Source organism: Anastrepha ludens, chromosome 6 (genome assembly GCF_028408465.1).
Source record: "Anastrepha ludens isolate Willacy chromosome 6, idAnaLude1.1, whole genome shotgun sequence".
Lineage (NCBI taxonomy): Eukaryota > Metazoa > Arthropoda > Insecta > Diptera > Tephritidae > Anastrepha > Anastrepha ludens.
Genome location: NC_071502.1, coordinates 101,156,754 through 101,177,673, shown reverse-complemented (window position 1 = coordinate 101,177,673; position 20,920 = coordinate 101,156,754). Strand labels below are relative to the sequence as shown.

At 34.2% G+C, this 20,920-nt stretch overlaps 1 protein-coding gene across 2 annotated transcripts; it reads right to left on the bottom strand.

The window, feature by feature from the left end:
* Positions 1–782: 782 nt before the first annotated feature.
* Positions 783–20,132, bottom strand: LOC128867723 (mucin-2). Of its 2 annotated transcripts, none has more exons than XM_054109173.1 (6): positions 19,960–20,132; positions 13,931–14,024; positions 7,414–7,542; positions 3,351–4,116; positions 2,834–3,296; positions 783–1,956 (listed from the first exon to the last, which is right to left on the bottom strand). In XM_054109173.1, exons 2-6 carry the CDS (start codon positions 13,968–13,970, stop codon positions 1,006–1,008), a joined length of 2,349 nt encoding a protein of 782 aa, XP_053965148.1. In that variant the 5' UTR covers positions 13,971–14,024; positions 19,960–20,132; the 3' UTR covers positions 783–1,005. The 2 variants fall into 2 exon arrangements, with proteins under 2 accessions (XP_053965148.1, XP_053965149.1); XM_054109174.1 differs by lacking the exon at positions 19,960–20,132 and adding an exon at positions 19,501–19,578.
* Between the last annotated feature and the right edge of the window lie 788 nt (positions 20,133–20,920).

Genomic DNA, 20,920 nt, shown 5'->3' with positions numbered 1-20,920 from the left:
GATTTCTTTGATTATCATGGTGTTGTGCACTCGGAATTCGTTTCAAATGGTTTTACGGTGAATGAAGAATATTATTTGGAAGTTATGCGACGTTTGAGAGAGAATGTGAGTAGGAAAAAGCCCAATTTGTGGAAAGAAAACTCTTGGATCTTGCACCATGATAACGCACCGCCGCACAACATATTGTTAACACTTTTTTGACCAAAAACTCGACAAATGTTATCGAATAACCATCGTATTCACCGGATATAGCCCCCTGAAACTTTTTCCTTTTCTCAAAACTTAAATTGCCACTCCGCGGACGTCGCTTTGAGTCGATAGAGGCCATTAAGGAGAATTCGCTGAAGGAGCTGAAGAAGATCTATTCAAACGCGTTTAAAAGGTGCTGTGATGACTGGACTAATCGTTGGCACATGTTTATTGCTTCGAATGGAGCCTATTTTGAAGGCGACAAAATAAATTTTGATAATTAAACAATTATTTTGCGTTTTATTGAACAATTCCCGGTACTTTTTTGACAAAATGTATATATTAAGACGTATGAGAAATTTTGATATAATGCTTTGCTCGGCATGGGAGTTAACCGCTTGTTCACTCGAAATTGGGAATCATATTTGATTCACTCTCAAACTTTTTAATATATTTGATAAATTTTGGGATTTTCTTGAAAGTGGTAAATCCTCATCTTGTAAGTAACTTGGAGTAGTCCCTCGATTTGCCCACTTCACTACAAACATACACAAGTAATTAAAATATTTATTATAATTTTGTTTTAATTTTTATTATGAAACGAAATGAATTAAATTACACAAAAATTTTAATATAATAACATTGAATCTCATAGTTTCTAAATTCGATTTGTTTGTGAAGGTATAAATGGACGAATATCTATTAGGATTTTTATAGAGGACCAAATGAAAACAAAATAATGATGCTAACACTATATACATACATACAAAAATAAAAGCGGGCACCTGAGTGCCACTGCTATTTGTATTTCTAAACTTATCCGAGATAATATTGTGGGTACGGTGGTGGAAAGTAGCCGGGGAATGCTGGTGGTGTCGGCTGAACGGGAATGGATGTGATGATGTAACTGGTGGCCCGTGTCGGCACTACTTCACTAGAGAAAATCGTCGTGTAGGCCGTTCGTGCACCGAAGGTTAATTTTAAAACTTTACTATTGGTTTGAGTCGCAATAGTTTCATGCACAATACTAGAGGTTATCGTTTGGAATTGCTGCAATGGCAGTAAGAATGGATTTATAGATGGCGCAATCGAGGGGAATGGTAGTGTGCTCTCTGGCGTGAATTGCGGTATGCTGGGCACATTGAGTGAAGAGAATTGTTGTGAACCGTTTTGCAATTTCCACAGCGCTAATCTTTGAATTTCCTCGGAGGTAAGATTCGACGACTTGCCGAAGAGATCTGCAATGTCTGAGAATTTGGCGCGATATGGCTTATCATCTTTAGAATTTTCTGCATTATCCTCATCGCCAAATTCTAATTCTAGGTTTATTTCTGAACCAGCCTCATCTAGATTAGCACCAAAATCGGTAAAACTCCTGAGCGGTATATCCGTTTCCAAGGGCGACAGAGTTTTCGTCACGGTTATAAGGCTTGTGATGTCGTAAGTTTGTGTGAGTGTGACGTACGATGTTTCATTGTTGATATCATAGACAATGGGTAAAACTTGAGTGCGTAATTTCTTTAAAGTGGTACTAAACGAATCCACCACAGTTTCTAAACTTGGCGTTTCTGCATTCTCTGAAATGTGTAATGCTTTGAGAGTTGTGACGCCGGAATCGCGGAGGAAGTTTGGCTCCCTCGTTGACGTTGCCAAAATGTTTTCGGTTAGAGGTCCATCTGGTATTTGTACTTCAGTTGGGTCAGGCGTCAGTGTTTTTTCTATGGTTGAGGTGACGGTAATGAAGCGGGTTTTCTTTAAACCACCAACCTGAAAGTGTGATTATTAGCAAAGGTAACTTTATTTTGTTTTAATTGGACGAAAATATATATTTCTTTATTTAAAGATAGCTGCTTGAACTCCGCCGCAACTTAAAGAAAAATGGGAATTGTTTTACAGAATATTACAAAATTTTAAAGAGTTATGACGACCTATTTGACCAGGCTCTTGTATAAATGGTACACGTTTTCTAATTTTTTTTCGCATTTTTTCAAAATAATAACATTAATAATATACAATTTATAAAACTACAAGGGATATGCTTTCGAATGATAAAAACTAATGCAAAATATTCGAAAAATTAAGGAAACTACAAAAATTTGAGGGATGGTCATTTGGGTGACGATAGAATTTAGTTGTTTGGCGTTTCGTGAAAAAATTTTTGATCATATTTTTAGGATATTTCCACGCTGAAAAATTAGAGGTCTTCATCTAAATGCTTAATGTAAATCCGTGAAACTCGTGAGCTTTAAGCTTGTAAAAAACAGTAAAAATTTATGTGAGAAGGGCTTAACACAAATTGCGTAGTTTAAGCGACGATTTCAGTGCATGAATTTAAGCGAAGGCCGCAAGTTCCGAACGAAAAGTTCAGAATCAGCCCGTGAGGCAATGCGTGATGTGGGACTGTAAGTATCAAACTGATGTATTTATTTAAGGCTTTTAGCTATTTTATGTTGACTTTAACCTCGCATTTGCTGAAAGTACTAACGTACAGGGAGACCACGAGTTAGAACATTTGCAGTTGGGGTTGCAAGTGCGTACAATTTGTTATGGAACTTTCAGTACAATGCCGATAATGTCAGACAAAAAGTGCTAACGTATAAAATCATAAGACTCATTTTGTACGAAATTCAACTGTAAGCTTTACCTGAAAAGCGTAGGGTGTTTTGATGGTAGCCAACTCATAGTAGGTATCCTTAAAATCTGCTGGCGTTGATATTTCCACGTTCAAAGTTTCCACAAGGTGTTGATAATTACCACCTTGATCAATGTTATTTACAACAGCACCATTTTGCGAGCCAGACGATTCCAAATCACCATTTTCCGATATTATATTTAGGTTGGGATTGCCGGCAAAAGGGTCCACAGATTTGGTGGTATTGCCCTCCGCATTCTTGCGTATTGACACTCTCGGTTTTGGTGTTGTTGTGTACTGCCAACGACCAGGCGTACGGTTCAACTTGAACATATATACACTCGTCGAAGCTTGAGCTTCCACATTTGAGGGTCTCACTTTGGAGCGGAAGGTTTTGCGTGTCGGTTCGGCAGATGATGCCAAAATTACCGCACTGCTTTTATGCGCAGCTGATGATCTGTTGTTCTTGCTCTTCCTGTAAATATAAATGCATAATTTGAATGCGCTAAATAATTTAAATTTGACCTACCGTTTCGGTTTACTACGTGGCGAACTCTTTTTATGACCATGATTAACTTGTGACGATTCAACCACTGATTCAGTTATAGACACGTGTTCTTTTTCGTTTCCATTGCTACGATTGCCTTTGCCATTCTGTCTATTCGAACCAGATAGACGATTACTCTTTTGTTCCTGTGGACTATTACCAGGTTTGGGCAAAGTAGGCGTTGTAGTCTTTAGGATACGCAGTGGTGCGGTTGATCTTATTTTCGGTTTCTTGCCTTTGGGACCAGTAGGCGAGTGTGGCTTGATATCTGGCGCCTGACTGGTCTTCAATCTGCTCGTTGTTGTTTCATGTGTTACACTAGCTGCGGAGGAAATGTCGTAAGTTCGCCGCTGATTGAGTCTATTTCGTGGTTTGTCTGAAGCCTTGTTGTTAATAACGCGATACGTTTCTTCCGCATATTCGGCTGGTTGGCGTGAGAGCAAATCATATTCATAGACATTGTTTTCGATTTGTAGAGTTGGCGGCTCATCGACAGGCTCAGCTGGAGCCTGTGCAGCGACAACTACCGAGTTACTTATTGTTACTTTGCTATTACTATTATTGTTGTTTTCTTTTGTGTTCTTTTGAGCCTCAACAATATTAGATTTTAAGTTCTTTTTCTCCAAAGGTTTGCTAGTCGGTAACTTAACGGAGTTCGTTGATTTGGTAGGCTTAATACTTTCGTCTTCCGATGGCTTTTCAACGAATGGCTTCGTTTCAATTATATTCGTGGGTATATCAATTTTCTCTGTAAGAGAATGTTTATGTTGTTAGTATGAATTAGATTCATTTGATAGCAAGGGCATTCAAATATCTTCTTACAAAATTTCAGGTGGAATACAAAAAAATCATAAAACTACCTTTCAATATGTAGCTGGTGATTCTAAGAGATGGGTTTAAACTTTATTATTTTGGTATTTTTGTTGCGACATTAGCTTAAGATTGTTTTTTTGGTTCAGGGGAAATTCAAAAATTAAAACTATGTGATATATCTTCTTATAACATTTCAAGCTGAAGACTTTAAAGTGTAAAGAGTTGTAGGTTAGTGATTTTTCGAAGAATTTCACCAAAGTTTCAAAGCTTTACATTTTCAGAGATATTTTCGTACCAGAACAACTTGAATTACAAATTTACATACTACTAATTTTCCAATAAAAAAAATTTATTATCATAATATACAAGACTGAGCTAAAATATAAACTATAAGAGCTTTGTTCTGATTTTCGAGTTTATTTATTCAAAATAGTCTCCTCTGGCCTCGATACACTGTTTTGCGCGATTGAAAAGCTTTTTGAAAAACTGTTTCAGGTCATTGACCGGAATATTCTTCAGGATGTCGGTACAAGCCTTTTGGATGCCTCTACGGACGCAAAACGTTTTCCTTTCACGGCTAAATGCAATTTTCCGAATAGGTAGAAGTCTTAGGGAGCCATCAGGCAAATACGGTGAGTGATTGATGGTTAAAATGCGATTTCTAGTCAAAAAATCAGTCACAAGAGTGGATCGATGAGATAGTGCATTATCATGCAATAAGTGCCAGCTTCCTCCTTCGCGGTATTCCGGGCGACGCATGCGATGCAACAAACGCTTCAAAACGCCAAGATAAAAAATTTCATTGACAGTTTGGCCTGTTGGCAAGAACTCCTTGTCGACAATTCTATTGGAATCGTAAAAACAAATGAGCATCGACTTGATTTTTGACTTCTCCAAGCGCGAATTTTTGGGTGGTGGCTCGTCTGGGGCCTTCCATTCGGCACTTTGCCGCTTAGTTTCAGGTTCATGTTGGAAACACCCCGTTTCATCACCTGTTACAATGTTGTAAAGAAAGTTCTCGTCTTTTCTCGCCTCTTTAATAAGGTCTTTCGAATGTTGAATTCTGAGCAATTTTTGGTCCTCAATTAACTTGTGCGGAATGAAACGTGCACAGACCTTTCGTAAGCCCAAATGATCGGTTAAAATGTGATAAATGAATTTCAACTATGATTTCGGTTCATTTTTGATAAATTTACGAAAAATTTCGATGGAGTTTTCGGTGATTACTGATTTTGGGCAGCCCGTATGTTCATGTCATTTATAGATTTTAAAACAAAATTTGATATTAGCTCTTTGTTCGAAACTCATTTTTGTACCGATGACACAAACATATTGACACTTTAGACGCAAAAACTTCGCTTTCACTGAACCGAATGTCACCAATCTTTAACTGGAAGTCATCTAGGGATGTAACTTCCAACGCACTAACTCATTAAAAAGATGGCGCCATCAAAAACATTTTTATGACGCCAGTCTTGTTTATTTTGGACTCCATCTTGTATTCGGTTTCATTATTCATAATATTCATTCATGACAATGCTGTAAAATAAGTTGGGAACTTTCACCCACTTCTGTTTTCGTTTTGTACTTTATTTATGGGAATGATTTCACGGAATTCACGATAAAGCCGATCGTCTTAAGCGATTAATGTTCCCGAAATTCATATTTTTTGTATTAATATCCTGTTTGTATTAATATCGTGGCCAGCGCTGAAGCATAAGCGGCACAAACAACTGGGTAAATATGTTTTACCAGAGGAGGAAATGTACGAGGGGTGCCTTTTATTTGGCAGGATATGGCAACCCTGGTGTTGCAATCTGGCAACTGGCAGCTGTATCGCAAAGTTTGACATTTTTTGGCTTTTACGTACTCAGAACGTTTTGAAATACCAACGCTATTTGTGTTGTTTACAGTAACTTAAAAGATTCATCTCGGTTCAAAAATGGAATTAAATCGTGAACATTTTCTTGCGATTATTTTTTACAACTTTCGATGTGGATTAACTCAGCAACATTGCATGGATGAACTTAATTCATTTTTTGGCGATGAAGCTCCATCAAGGACCAGTGTTTATCGATGGTATGGTGAATTCAATCGTGGTCGTAGTTCACTCCAAGACGAATTTCGTGATGGTCGTCCAAAATCAGTTGTTGTTCCGAAAACCATTGATGCTGTGCGCGAACTAATATTGCAAGATCGTCATGTGACCTATCGTGAGATTGAGACAATCTTAGGCATTAGTGGGACCAGCATACATTCAATATTGCATAAACATTTGACTGTCAAAAAAATTTGTTCGCGTTGGATCCCACACAATTTGTCAATCGCTCAAAAAAAGGCTCGTGTCGATTGGTCGAAGGAAATGTTCTAAAAATACGACCGCGGGGCTTCGAAACACGTCTATGACATCGTGACAGGGGATGAATCATGGATTTACGCGTATGAGCCCGAAAGTAAACAGCAGTCGACTGTATGGGTGTTTCAAGATGAGCCAAAGTTGTTCACGCACGAAGCACTTCCAAGCAAATGGTCGCCTGTTTTTTCGGAAAACCTGGACATGTCGCAACCGTACCACTAGAACAAGGCAGAACAGTAAATTCTGAGTGGTACACAACCATTTATTTGCCAGTTGTCTTCCAAGAAATTAGGAAAACCAATCGCCAAAGACGGATCACTCTTCACCAGGACAATGCGAGCTCTCACACATCGGCTCAAACAACTGCATTTTTGAGCACCCAAAACATTGAATTAATGGGTCATCCGCCGTATAGTCCTGACTTGGCACCGAATGACTTCTTTTTATTCCCGTACGTAAAAAACAAACTGAGAGGTCAACGTTTTTCGACACCTGAAGAAGCGGTTGCGGCATTCAGAATGCATGTTTTGGAGGTACCTCATTCAGAGTGGCAAAAGTGCTTCGACAATTGGTTCAAACGTATGCAAAAGTGTATAGATCTTCATGGAGAATATTTTGAAAAACAATAAAGTGATTATCGATGATTAAAACTTGTTTCTGTTCTCTAATCCCGAAATATAAAAGGCACCCCTCGTATCTCAATAAAATAGGCCAAATACAAAAATTTATTGAAGAAGTTAAGCTCTAAGAAATATTCTGAATTCATGAAAGAGCTTTTCTTATTATTTCTCTTATAATAAGATTAATAATAATAATCCTGTTCGACCTTATTTTCGTATACATTTGATGCCCTCAAATCATTTATGCCATACATACCAATTGATGGAGCACTTTGTGGTGAAAACACCATAACTGTGTTGCCTATTGTTGTTGTGAAATCCAAAAATCCATATACAGTCTGCGTAACAAAAGTGCCATCACCATTATCCGATAGAATAGGATTGACTGTAACGACAAAATTGTTTATATTAAAAGAAATCGTAAAAAATTATCCGACTATAAGTAAAATGAAAATTAATTTTTTTTATAAATTTTTAATCTAGTAATTGTTGCTCTTCAAAATTTCATCTAAAAATATATACATATATCAAGGAATAAAAAAATTAAAAAAAAAAATATTGTTCTTGTTATAGGCTCATTATGGGTACCTGGCAATTGGGACATTGAGGGTAATTGTAGGGCCGATGGACTAGCAAGATATATATAATTGGCGCTTACACCCTTTCTAGGTGTTTGGCCTAGCTCTTCCACCCATTTGTGGCGTGCGTCTTGATGTTGTTCCACAAATGGAGAGACCTACAGTTTTAAGCCGACTCCGAACGGCAGATGATATTTTTTATGAGAAGCTTTTTCATGCCAGAAATACACTCTGAGGTTTGCCATTGCCTGCCGATGGGTGCCTGCCATTAGAACACACTTTTTCTTCATTTTTGGCCTTTCACAGACATATACGCTACTTATCTTTGAGGATATTGTAAGAGCAGCCAATGACAGATGGCATAATGAAACCAAGTGCAGAGTCGTCCTTAAATCGTGGCCGACGCTCAATACTACCATAAACGCACATAATCTCTGCTAAGCCAAAATACTGTGTGGCACTAATTTCAGTTATAACAGGACATTGTCTAATGGGCAGACACGCCCAGAGACACGACGTGCAAACACATGACTTCTACAGAAGTTGTCTAGACGGGGAAAAGGTCCTGCTCTACCCAGACGTAGATTTACCATTTTTGGTAGGCAATTCTCTAATGAACTGAAAGATGCGAGTACTGTGGGAATCAAGGATCTTTTAAAATGTTTGTCAAATACACACTGGTTTTAGGAGAGATAAGGACAATCTCCCCACGTGGTATCACAATGGGCTATGGGCCTGAATGTGTCCCACAGCGGACAACCGCTTCAACCTAACCTGTGAGCTCACATACAAATGAGATTGGTTTTTTATAGACTTAAAGGCAAATTTCAGTACTGCAAACTTCTTTGGAGCTTCAGGTAAGTAATTAATTTTATTAATATAAAAAAAGTTGAAAATCAACATACAATTTTCAAAATATTTTTTTTATATTTGTAGTGTTTTATATATATATTTATTAGGGCTGGTCGATTTAAAAATCGCTCATTGCTCTGTGAAAATAAGATCAAAATAAGAAACTTTGCCGAAGGAACCATACCTCTAAAACGAATTCAGCTAAATGGCTATGTTTTTTCTTTATTTTTATTTATTTATAATATTATTTATTATTTATTTATAATAATATCTATTTTTTCTCTTAAGAAATTTATTTAGTCAGAACATATTTAAATGAAAAAATTAATTTAAGTGAGTTATAGAAAAGAAACTAAAAAGTTCGACCCAAATTGGGGGACATCAGAATTCGTTTTAGAGGTATGGTTCCTTCGGCAAAGTTTCTTATTTTGATCCCTAGAATATGATTTTCATAGAGCAATGGGCGATTTTTTTGCCTCCCCACAAAAGACACTAAAAGTTCGACCCAAATTGGGGGACATCAGAATTCGTTTTAGAGGTATGGTTCCTTTGGCAAAGTTTCTTATTTCGATCCCTAGAATATGATTTTCACAGAGCAATGGGCGGTTTTTTTGGCCCCCCACAAATCGACCGGCCTATACGTGAAAAATTTAATTTATTTTTCTTCTATTTATTTATCTGTAGTAACAAGCAATAGCCAACTAAATCGACTTAAGAAATGAGTGTGAAATGAGAATACAAGGTGGCGCAAAACTAATCACCCTACCGCAAGATTTATAATTTTTGCAAATGTCGTCATAAATCAATCATATTTGGCACTTGTGAATTAAACAGCTGCAGGATGCAAACAGACAAGCAATGGTTAAAATAAAGATTTCCCTCATTCAGAAAAATTGTTTGTGTTTAGGAAGAAATTGAAATTATTGAAAAAGAAAATTGGAAGATTAATTTGGCGCCACCTTGTATTTATGTGAAGTCCCTATATTCCAAGTAGTGTTTTTAAAGAGTCATTGATAAAAGCATATTAGCTTCTGTATAACCCTGAGCAACAGTCCATCTTACACACTCAAAAATCAGTATAGTCGCGCAACTGGGTTGGTTGCTTGGTTTATCAAGAAAAGTATTAAATTTTTTGTATCTTAATTTAATAAAGTTACAAAGTAAAGAAGGACGAAGTTTGGTGAAGTGGTGATGTATAAATTAGTGCTTAGCATGTATTTACATTTGTTTTTGCATTTTCTTAAAGTATAATATCCTAAAAATATTGTGTGAAAATTTAAAGTGAATCCGACAAATACTTTTAGAGTTATTCAACAATTAACAAATGGAGCTCCAGGGCTCCGGGGCTCGATAGCAAAACTTTAAATGCGTTTTTCTCATTTTTTTTTTAACTGTAACTCAAAAACTGCTTGGTAGATTTCAATAAAATTTATACTGCTTTTGAAAAACATAAAAAACTCGTGCCTGATCGAAGGATTTTTTTTTTTAATTTATAAATATTTTTAAACAATTAATTGTCGGTTTTTTTTAGAAAATCTGAAAAATATTTCCTGGGGCTGCCATATTGTTAATTTTGAGAAAAAAATCTTCGATCAAGCACAAGATTCTCTATTAATAAAACTAATTTCTCTTGTACGATTGATTTTAGATGAATCTCCAAGGACTTATGATGATCACCGCAAGGGACTTCGCTCCACACAAACAGCGATAACTTTTACAACTATTAATTTTTTTTTTTTTTTTTGAAATTTTGCCAAAGTCAAGTCGAAACATGATGTATTAATGCTATGTTTATATTTTTGTAAAATAAAGCAATTGACTAGCAAAAAAAATTATTGAAAGTCATAATTTTTTCGAACCTCTGACTACCCCTAACCCCTTAAAAAATCACAATTGGAAAATTTCAAAAATTACCATTTCAAATTTTTATATGACCACTTCACGGCGGCCGCCGTAGCCGAATGGGTTGGTGCGTGACTACCATTCGGAATTCATAGAGAGAACGTAGGTTCGAATCTCGGAGAAACACCAAAATTAAGAAAAACATTTTTCTAAAGTGGTCGCCCCTCGGCAGGTAATGGCAAACCTCCGAGTGTATTTCTGCCATGAAAAAGCTCCTCATAAAAATATTGCCGTTCAGAGTCGGTTTGAAACTGCAGGTCCCTCGGAGGAGCTCGGCCAAACATCCAAAAACGGTGTACGCGCCAATTATATATATATATACATATATACTTCACTGCCATTCGTCCTTGCGTACCAGAAAATTTAATTCTTTTTCAATTTCAAAGAATTTTGTTTCTCATTTTATGTCCACATTATTATTCCAAATTGCATTAAATATTAAAAATAATTATTAAATCATTAAAAATAATTAAACACATCTTTGAAATTTCAAAATATAAAAAAAATCTGACGTCAGAGAGAAAATCTGAAAACTAAAAACGTTTTTGAGTTTTGTCGCACGGTGTAATATAGCCTGAAAAGCAATCTTTCTCAAAAACATGATTTTCTACTTAAATTTCAAAATATTAAAAAAAATTCTGACGCCAGAGAAAAAAAAATAGAAGCGCAGTTTTACTATATTGGCTCCTAGTTTCCTCATTATATTCGTTTTTTTCGCAAGTTTATAATTTTTTTGAGTTTTGTCGGTCTATATTATACCTCAAAAGCTTACTTTAGGCCACTGAACAAATTTCAAAAAACTCTTTGTTTTTTTATATAAAAGATGTCCTAATACTTAAAAATTGATATACACAAAGGAGAAGAATTGAAAATATTTCTAATACTTTCTATTCGTAGTTTCGGCGAGGCCCTCCTCAGTTCAATGTGAAAACTTTAAATGCGTTTTTCCTGAAAGTTGACCAGGCTCATAATTTGAAAAGGCTTCGATCAAATGATTTGAAATTTTAACCGCACAATTCACAATTAAGGAAGAATAAAAAAATACATAATAGAATAATTGGCGCGTACACTTCTGTTAGGTGTTTGGCCGAGCTCCACTTGCTATTTGTGGCGTGCGTCTTGATGTTGTTCCATAATACCTATATGATAATTAAGGAAGAATATTACACCTAATTCTGGCTTTAAGCACTGAAGGCTCTAGTAGCCAGTGTGCTAATTAAGTTAGGGTTATATTGCATATATCCCCTATAAATAATAATAATAATAATTAAGGCTTTGCGCGGTTAACTGAGACCAAAAATAAAATAATGAAAAAATAATTTTCATTTGAAATTGCCTAAAAATTGCAAAAAAGAATGCGCGCAGAAAAAACCAGATTTTCATAGAAGGGTTCTAACACGTGTCGACTCAATACACTCATACGAAAATATATCTATTTTAAATAAACTATGATGAGCAAATACGAGTATGTATGTGCATACTCGCAAACTTACACATTTATTGATGCCATGATTAAACAAAACAATATTTTCTCCAATTTGCGGAAACGGAACAATTTATAAGTAAATAAATGATAATATATCAAAGTTCTATAATTACAGATTTCAATTAATTCTGGAAAAATAAGTTATTAAGCTTCGAGACATTTTGATCAAAATCATGGTCACATAATCACAGTCTTCATAAAAATTTCGATAGCATTTCCTGGTTTTTTTTTTAATTCTCCTGCAAATATATCCAGGTACTTAACATTCGGATCGTGATTCTAATTCTTGTTTAATAACGGATAATGGGAAAAGATTAAAAATAGCCCCGTAAAAATGGCGCACAAAAATACCGCGTAAAAAGAGAATCAGGTGTACATAGTTTTTAACACATAATTTTTGAAGGATTCGTTTTTCTTCAAAATGTTCAATATATAAAGGGTCTTTGAAAAGACTAGATGTTGCTTCAGAATAAAACACAAAAATTAGATGCTCTCAGGTTCACTATTTTTATTCAAAATACGGCTCTTAACAATTATATGTGAAAAATAATATAATTTAAATGTCCACCATGAGAACGTCGACAAGTAAACTCCACCAAGTAGACGATTCCTGAGTGCCTAAATGTTGCGAGCATTGAACAACGAGAAGTCAGTGTTGATAGTTGTTCAGCAACACTTTGCACTACAGCAGCAATATTCTCAACAGAACGTCTAGTTTTTGGTCTGCCAGACTTTTTTGTTTCCTCCCCAGAAGCAGTTTCTTGAAATTTCTTACCAAACTTTGACTTGCCGCCTCAATCGGACGATTATTTCTACCAAAAAAAAAAATCAAAAATTTTGGGATATACCGTTCGTAAAGATCGACAATTTTCATAACAGTATTCAATAATTTTAGCGCGTTGTTCTATAGAGTAAAATTCTATATCAGTCTACTTAACAAATGTAAAAGATGACATACAAAAATGTTCCGTTCCTAAACGGAACTATTCGCAACTGACGTCAACTAGGCTTCATTTTTTAAAGACCCTTTTTCGAAAATCGAGATATTAATAAACCCTATTCAAAAGTATATAATTATTTAAGAAAATGACATGTAGAATAAAGCATATTTTGTATGATTTTTTTTTTTTTTATTGCGTTGATGAAAAAAATCCCCAAAATATTTGTCCGCCTTAAACTGAGTAAACCCCTCAAGCGACTATTGCTTGTAATCACAAAATGTAATTAAATATATAATTTACAGTCTGTGTCAGAAGAAAAGAACCGGTTTTTTTTCTTGTAACTTCAAGATATATTTCGTTCTGCTTTTTGTTCAAGGACTACGACGCCAGTGCTAACTCAGGTTAGTGTCGTTCGTAAGTTTTCCGTAAACAAAACCAAACAAATATGAGTGAGAAGTACACGAAGCGTTTTGAGGTGGTATTTTTATGCACGCATTCGAAAGGGCGAAATTATCTGACGCCGCGGCTGCAAAAGTGATTAAAAAACCAAAAAAGTTTGTTGTGATGTGTGGTATAAAGTGTACAAAAATGTTGATGACTTTTCCGAGCGCGGCTTGAAGGGAGTGATGGAAAAAAGCAGGAAAAAAGCAATTCTTGCTAAAAACAGAATAGATGTGAGAATCAACACCATCGAACGTCGACTGAAGGAGGCGAACATATACTACCGTACCACATCATCAAAACCACTGCTCTCACAAAAACACATTGATAAACCACAGAACAAGAAAATGGCCAGGCTATACTCGACAACGATGAAGACTACACGGGTTATTGAGTAATTGCGACCCGTAGTTTTGTACATACTTTCATGTAAAAAAAATTTAAATATAAATATTTTATACTTCCTGAATAATCGCGGTTCCTTTTTTCTGACACAGACTTTATATATTCGCATAATATTTATTAAGTATCAAAGTATTATAAAATAGGCAAAGTTATTGCGTAAAAACTTACCATTCAAAATAAAAGCAATCAAAAAATATCGATAATCCATATTTGCACCTTTTTTAGAAACGCCGTTTTAATAGTAAATAAAGAGAAGAGCTAGCTGGAATAATAAAAAAATATTTCATTTAAAATTTTTTTTAATACATATTTATTTATATGCTGCCTAGAAATCTTTAACATAAATAAATTATGAAAATGCAATTAAATCTGTTATAACAGAAAGGCTTTCGCTCAATCACAAATATTCCCCGAAAATTGCTTTCTTGTTGTTTTATATAATTATTTTTCCGAGAAAAAGCATTCAATTGTAAACTGTTAGGGAGAAGATTTTTTTCAAAAATATTCGGAGTAGGAAAGTCGAACTTCGAAACAGTTAAGGCGCATTTATTGAAGGTGGTGACACTAGAGTAACAACAATGTTTTGTACGTTTGATTGTCACGGCAAGGTATTGGCGAAGTAGGAAACAAACAATTAATTCGCCTTGTTATATTCTGTGCTGACAGCTAATATATATGGTCACAGCGAATGGAAAAAGAAACAAATCAGCTGATTTACCAACACAACCTTTAATAGATTCGGCTTGGAAGCAGCTCGTAATACTAAATGATAAAATTAGTAAAACTCTCATAAAAAAATAATAATGAATACTAGGCACATTTGTGGTTGTTTGACCTCCTGCTGAGCTCCGCATTACTGCCTACATAAATTCCTCTCGCGAAATAATTTTAATCAAAAAAATAATAAAATTCAATTAATATCATTACTTTTTATTATTATAGTTTTTTAATACTAGATCATAAAATTAGTAAAACTCTTTCACAATTAATTTTAATAAACATTTAACAAAAAGTTATTCAATTAAAATAATTATTTTTTATTATTGTACTTTCACAAAAAAATACATATAACAAATATTAGGCACATTTTTGGTTGTTTGTCCTCCTGCTGAGCTCCTCATTGCTGGTTTTATAAATTTCTCTCGAGAAATAATTAAAACATAATAATCAAAAATTAACTTTTTATTATCGTACCTTTTGTTTTAATACATAATGATAACATTAATAAAACTATTTTACAAAAACAAAACAATAATAACATCTTGCTAATCACATCACAGCTAACTTCATAAAATCCTCTTGCGAATCCAGGATTTAAAACTCTAATTTACTCTTGTTGGTAGTTTTAGGCCTACAGAGAAATTTTTAACATTATTTTTATTCAAAAGTTAAAATTTTTAAAATTTTGTGTGCTGCTCTCTCACACGTTCTGGCGGAAAATTCAGTTGGAAATGACATCTCATTCTCCCTTTTATCCCTCGTGATACCTACTTTTTCCCCCAAGACACAACTTCTCCTTTTTAAAGTTCGTTTGTGATAAGAGAAAAGAGGAAAAGAGAAAAAAGAGAGCTGGGGAGATTAATTTCTATACTTTTTAAGTTAGTTTCTTTATTTTTACTTCTAAGGGAATTTTTAATTTATGATAGGAGGAGAGGGAGATGCTACTCATCCAACTTATCGCATACGATCATTGTAAATATGAACGCCTGGTTGTTGTTGTTGTTGTTGTTGTAACATATGTACATAAAACATTCTCCATGTTTCTTATGGAGCGAAGTGACAGTCTTCGGCCGGATATAAATCCAGCTCCTTCCGATAACGTATTATAGAATCGAGGGTAGTGATAACGTATACGCCAGGGTAATCTCAATACAGGGTAACGTTGTGTACACCCATGAATGTAGCCACATACACATAAGTTCATGAAATTGTTCAAAGGTGTGATTAAACTGCACTCATAAACAGTGTTTATCCATTTTTATGCAATTTTACACATTTTACAAACAAGGTGTAGTAACGCACATCGTAAGTTCAAAATGCAGACGTGATGGCTCCAAATATATCTTAACATTGCCATATAATTTTTATTGTACATATCTGCATACACATACATATAGGTATACATACATAAAGTAATAAAAGTATGACGGATTTCGACCCACTTGCTTAAGTAAGTTGTGTTCCATATTTATAGCTCACCCTCTTGTTGGAGAGAAAAAATGTTAGTGAAGCATAATATTTTTGGAAAAATTACAATCTCTCGCAAGTTTAAATACCTGTTATTGCGCGGTTAAAAAATACAATTTATAATAATTTTTGATGAAGTGAACTTTTTTTCAACCACCAACTATGGAACAGGTATCAATAATTTCTCCTTCTAGGTTCCACCTCTTTTATAATAATTCTTTACAATAATACAATTATTAAAATTTGATTACTTAAAGAAAATTGGCAAACCCACCGAGGGTCAATATTTTCTTTATCAAATTGAAGTCAGCACACCTTTTGGCGTTTAATTTGAATTTGATTTAATTTTTGTGCTGCAAATTACCAAGTTTCACTTAAGAAACCATCAAAAACCAATTATTCTCTAATTATAAGTTATTTGTTCTCACGACATGTTACGACATGTCTACGTTACCGGAATGACCTGGATTCATACCCCCCTAAGGTCTATCACTCCAGCAGCATTCCCCGTAAATGTATGGGGAATGTTTATGCTGCTACAACAAGAACAACAACAAGTTATTTGTCTTAAGATTAAATGTTTCTTTCTCTCTGTCAACTCTCTCTCGCTCTCTGTCTGAACGTTTTGTTTTGATGCAGTTATTTTTAAAGCCGTTTTGTAAGAATCCAAGTTTCTTAGACAATTTTGCCTATTATAGTCCCATAAGGTTTAAAAAATAAATTTTCTCCTTTTCAAACTCATAATAGTTTTACTTCGAGGTATTTTTTGATAATAAAAAAACATGTGCTCACCTATTAAATTGTTTATTACCCCCAAATTTTTTCAAATCCCATTCGCGCACTTCAAAACACTTGCAATTAAGGGGAAATTGAGAGAGCAAAGTGGAGTTTCATTTTGGGGAGTAATTGAAAATTTTAGCATAATGCCTTTTTACGTGTAGGTCTTTGCAAAGCAAAAACAAAATTTTACTATATACATCTGATTGTAATTTTTGTGAATCAGAAATTTGTAGTTAATAGATTTTTAAAGCAAAAATTAAAAATGGGGCTAATAAAGCTAGTAAATAAATATTGTTTTTGCCAAGTTTCATCAATAAATAGGGCCAGAAAAGCAGACAATATCGATATTCAAAAAGTTGTATTTCTAGTATTTTATTTCCAACGATAAAAACTTGAACTAAGCGATATATGTAGAAATAAATTGGGATGCCTTATTATTACAAAACGACTTTTGTAGGCTATACGAAATGGAATTTTTAAGTTCATTCAGCTGAAAAATAACGGTGTATAGTGAAGTTAATTCGATGAAAAAGGCACGTTTTTCAAAATTTGTTTGGAAATGTTGGTGGTGTTTTTTTATTCAGTCAAACTCTATATAATAAAACAATATTTGAATAATATTTTCTAGAATTTTAATTCTAACATATTGAGAATTTGGCGAATGACCATGAATCTCCTGAGGTGCTTGGAAAAAAATTAATTTTGCGGTGTGCATCATAACTCGCAACTGAGATATCTGAAACAAAAAAATAAAAATACAATTGTTAGAGGGGTATTCCATGAGGTATTTCTGGGAGGAATTTTTTCGCTTCTTCAAGTTTTCGCAGCATTTGGAAGCCAAAAAACCGATTTTGGGTGGGCTATTAATATGAAACACACCTTATGCAGGTATATCTATGTACATGAATGTAATAAATAAACAAAAATAGTACCCTCTTTTCTTTACTATGCACACACCCGTATAATACAAACACATTTCTGTATCTTACATATATGCAACATTGATTAAATACAAAATAGTTTTAGTTGCTTTCAAATGTGTCATATACATTTTTTATGTGAGGCAAGTGCCAGTTTAATTGATTGCGGTTATTGAACTCTTCATATCCTTCACGTACAGTGCAGTTAGTCACAGAAAATTGGACGAAAACATTTGTACAAAAATCGAAATTGAAACATAAACATCAATACAAAAGCCCGCAGTGTTGCATTTAAAACCATACACGGCATTTACATAAATACGTAGTTAAAAAAACACTTTTCAACCGAAAAATAGTTTTTGTATTGAACAAAAAAAAAAAAGATAAAAACGAGAAAAGCGTAATTTCGCACAGAATTTTGCCGCTTAAAATGTTCATTTGTTGACCAACGCTATAGGTTTTAAACAGGCACACATAAAAACATACATGCACATATTTCAATGGCTATTTGTACATACATATATATATACATATGTATGTTTGGTGATTTATTTCAGCCGTGATAACTCGACTTCACTTCACTTCTCGCATTTGGTACAAAACCAGTCAGACATCGACTGCCTGCCCGACTCCATTCCTTTGGACAAGAGTCATTGAGTAAAACTCTCACGCATGCCCATAATAAAAATGCTGTAATTATTGCTGAGCAAAAGTTTATTACCGTAGGTAACGAGATCGAGTACTTGTGCTCGTTCGGACGTCGGTACATATACATACATACATGTCTGTGCATATACCTGTATGTAAGTATATTTCTAAACGATTACGTATGTTTGAATGTTTGAATGTACCCTGAAAAGATTTGGTAATATTTTGACAAAAGAAATTACCAATCGCATCGCTAATCGAGCTACCGAGTGTTCGCAACCCAAATAGAACTGTGTCGCTGCGATTGATCAGATGGGTGGAATGACTGAATTAAATCTGCATACAAATATGTATGTATGTAAATGCGCTCATGCATATGTATTTATGGATATTTGCGTTTGGCTTATAGTTTGGTAAAATTGAGCTACAAAAAAGATAGAAAAAACAAAAAACCAAACAATACGTAACAAAGATTTATAAAACTTAACAAAAAAAAAGCAACAGCGTTAAGAAAGTAAAAGCGATCATGGTTAACAACATTCAAGCAAACAAACTTACATATATTTGTGTACCTACGTACAGGCATATATATGCACATACATATTTATAACTATGCATATGTAAATATGTATAAAAAGATTTGTTGCAGGCATTTAAGAAGTTGAAAAAAAACAAGGAAAAAACAAAAACATGCATAACAGCGACAGGCCAAGCTAATGTTGCTGTATTAATGGTTTAGTTTAGGCTCTGCAGGCGCTTGTGTGTATGCGAGTGCATACACAGCTCTGTGCTTGTTATGCAGGAATATGAATTTAACAGAGGCTTCGATTAACATTCACTTTTGTAACATATATACATACATACAGTTTAGATAAGCGGCAGTGGCAACAGCCATGCAGCCATCAAATTCGATCAAGACAACTATTGTAGCACAAAGTAAATGAGTATTATTATTTCTATGCTGGTTTGCACAATATGGGGAAAAACAAAGATGCGAAAAATCACAGGCGTTCGCGCATGCGCGATAGGATGTCCAACTCAAAGTGAATAGCGCACTTAATCACCCCACTGTTGTTAGCTTGAGCTTACAATTTGCTAGCGCGATGCAATTGTTGTGCCACTTTTTCGACTTTTTCAATTTGGTCAACATTTTCATCTTTTTCGACATTTTCAGTATTCAGCGCACAATAATTAAATACATACTGTGATTTATCAGTCAACATTTTACAGGTTTTAACATTTGAAAATGTATATATATAAACACATATATTTATGTGTACGAGTATATATACAAACGAGTAAGTTAGTACGTGTGGATTTTTTAAAATAACATCAGAAAATGTGTTGCACACAAAAACTAGATTATATAGATATTACAAGGTTAAATAAATTTAATACGCGTTTGAAATTGAAATGCATTGACGTCGACATTTGTTTAGTTAGTTACACATTTACACATTTATCAAGTACCAATTACTCGAATTCACATTTGACAAATGAAAGGTGATAGAGTCGACATGCCCACATAGACACGGCATTACACGGCACCTTTTAGCATTAGCACGGACATCGTTTTACTGTTAATAAAACTCCTTTCACGCATTTTTTAATTTCATTGAGTTGTTTGTTTTTTGTTTTTTTATTGTAAAAGTTTTCGCTTACCCAACACACAGAATTTTACTAAAGCAAAATAGAATTGGAAATAAGAGAACAAAAAACTGTTTTGTCAACTAATTAAATGTACAATAGATAGATACTAGGTACTCGCGCTCAAGGTGAGCAATTGCAGAAACCATTTCAAGCACAAGAAGTCAAATACGAACTGAAAGCTCAAATACGAATATGCAGCAGTTATTACGAAAAAACAACAATAGCCGCTACACTGACTCAAATCAAGCATATATACATAATAAACGCATACATGGACACATCGACTTACATACGCCAATTCCCTGCCTAACATAACATAACTTTTCTACGTAGAGATATATATGTATGCATGTATGTACATCCATGTACACACACAAACATATATAGTGTGTGCAAAAGCCACCTAGCTGACGATACTTTACACAACCAGCAAGTAAGAGAGCGCCAATAAGTCAACAGCAGCAAAACAAAAACAAAACCGGGCTCAAAGCAGCTGAGTTAAAATTTTGTTGTATAATTTTACGAACGAACCTAAAGAATGGGACGCGACATAATACGGATCGGTGGAGTTGTAGCAGAGTTTCGAAAGCGCAAGCAACTGGTGTGGAATTGTTTATAGGAAGTTTTATTTTATTTTTTTCAAATTTCAAAGTATTTGGAGATACAAAGAATTTGTATGTCAGGAGAGAAAATATATTTATAAAAAAAAAATTAAATAAAAATAATTTATTATATGAAAAAAATATGTACATATAAATGCAAATTAAAAAACAGCAAAATAAAATCGAATAAAAATTAATTAAATGAAGGCGAAGAAAATTTCAAAAAAATATACATATATAAAATTTACAAAAATAATTATAAACGTATAAAAGATAAAAATACGTATGAAGAAGAATTAAAACGGAAATAAAATGAAAGCAAAATAAAGTTTATTAAATGCTGCATAATTAAAAAAAACGAAGGGAAAGAA

Excerpts from the sequence above, each read along its gene's own strand:
- LOC128867723 (XM_054109173.1), bottom strand. The coding sequence starts at position 13,970 with ATGGATTATCGATATTTTTTGATTGCTTTTATTTTGAATG. Across the intron at positions 4,117-7,413 it reads ACAAAGTGCTCCATCAATTG|AGAAAATTGATATACCCACG; the intron begins GTATGTATGGCA and ends ATTCTCTTACAG. Across the intron at positions 3,297-3,350 it reads CCACGTAGTAAACCGAAACG|GAAGAGCAAGAACAACAGAT; the intron begins GTAGGTCAAATT and ends TTATATTTACAG.